General features: G+C 32.5%; 1 protein-coding gene across 1 annotated transcript; it reads right to left on the bottom strand.

Moving 5' to 3' along the window:
• Nucleotides 1-740: 740 nt before the first annotated feature.
• On the bottom strand, nucleotides 741-1022 carry LOC117281394 (precursor of CEP13-like). The gene has a single exon (XM_033661234.1). The coding sequence runs from the start codon at nucleotides 1020-1022 to the stop codon at nucleotides 741-743; it is 282 nt and encodes a 93-aa protein (XP_033517125.1).
• Nucleotides 1023-1741: the final 719 nt, after the last annotated feature.

The following is a 1741-nucleotide window of genomic DNA, read 5'->3' as shown; positions in this document are numbered from 1 at the left end:
AGTTGTCTTGAGTGTCCTCCAGAAATTCGTATTTAAGTTGATTTGAGATAATTTGTGTTATTTTAAAATTATTAGACTTATTTAAGCTTAATGTTTTAGTTTGTTAGATTAATTTGAAGTATTATTATACAATGAAAATTTGAAATGAAACTATGAAAGCCTTTGAAATTTGATCCTTACATATCAAGTTATTAACACTCCAGTGTCCAATATAAGATTTATACTATAAGTTATATTTTTTTCCATGTTCATTGTATTATCTTAAATTCGTAATGAAATTTTCAAATATAAGACTTTTAAAACCTTTGAAATTTATTCAAACATTATTTTTATACGTTAGTTTTTAATGTTTTACATTTTTACTTTATTTTAATATAAATTACGATTGTTATACAAAATAAAAAAGAAAAAAAATAAGCTCGGCCCGGCCCATTAGGCCCCAAATAGTTCCGGTTAAATTTTGCACTGAGAAGCCCGGAACCGGTAAACCCGATAAAAAATAATCGAAACCGGCCAGTTCCCTTTTCCTTTACCCCTGACCGGCCCGGGCCCTTGACACCTATAATACATAGACGTCAAACGAATTTAAGATCTTGAGTCGGTTATGTTCATGATCGTACTACATATGTGTAATACAATTTCATCAAATACTCAGAACTCGCCTTAGATCCTCTCTGTCAACATATTTGCAACTCACTGCAAAATTTAAAAGTTAGCTAGCCAATTCCAAAGCTTAATATTCAATTGCCAATACCAGGGCTTGGAACTGACTCCATATTGTGATCAAAATAGGCACCAACATAATGCTTCAGAGTAACAAGCTTAGCATGGCCTTTTTTACTCGGGGAAGAAGGCGGGACGGCACCTTTGGGAAGGGAATTCAGTAGAACATTGGCTTTTTGATAAAGATCAATCTTCTTGTCCTCCATGGTCTTCATCAATAGCTTCCTTGCTTCAAAGTGTGGAACATAACAGATTAGCAGAATAATCAGAGTAAGTGAAACCGCGCTGCGGCGAACCATTGATTGCTATCAAAGAGTACTAGTTAAGAGGGAAATGGAAACGCTTGGAATGAAGGTTAATAGAAGGGAAGCAGAGGAATTTATAAGAAGAGAAGAGCAAAAAGAGGCGTGAGGGTCAAGTTTAATTTGGCAGCTAGGTCAAGATTTGATGCTTTCAAATTTTAACAAAGGAATATATATTTTTCTTACCGTTTAATTAAATTCTGTGCACTAATAGTGTACAATTTTAAATTATATAAACCAATTTTATTAGTGTATATAACGATTTTCTTTTTGTACAAAGTGTCTAAAGAAATGCCTCGTGTAAGTTGGGTTAGCTCTCAGCTATGGATGAACTAAGCAGCCGGCTTTTGTTGTTTCCGAGTTCAAATACTATGGCTTGTACTTTTGTCCCATTTATTTTTGGCACTATATTCACTTAACTTAGCTCATGATCGGTACGTATTTGATATTTGATAATTGATACTCTCTCCGTATGTAGCAAAGTTTAAATTGGTATGGAGTTAAAACAAAATGAAATTTTTTGAAACGTGTGATTTAAAACAAGTTTTGAATATTTGTGTAATTATAAAAACTTCTCATTAGTGTAAAATGAAAAGTTTAAATTAAATTGTCTCAAACTTTAAAAAACTATCATTTTTTTGGAAAAAAACTAAAAAGAAAAGGTTACAGCATAAATTAAACGGAGTAGTAGAGCGTAAAGAGAGGTCGAGGAGAGT

This window comes from Nicotiana tomentosiformis, chromosome 6 (genome assembly GCF_000390325.3).
Source record: "Nicotiana tomentosiformis chromosome 6, ASM39032v3, whole genome shotgun sequence".
NCBI lineage: Eukaryota > Viridiplantae > Streptophyta > Magnoliopsida > Solanales > Solanaceae > Nicotiana > Nicotiana tomentosiformis.
This window is presented reverse-complemented; position numbering and strand designations above follow the sequence as displayed.

Bases quoted from the DNA above. Each gene is read 5' to 3' on its own strand.
- LOC117281394 (XM_033661234.1), bottom strand. From the start codon at position 1,022: ATGGTTCGCCGCAGCGCGGTTTCACTTACTCTGATTATTCTGCTAATC.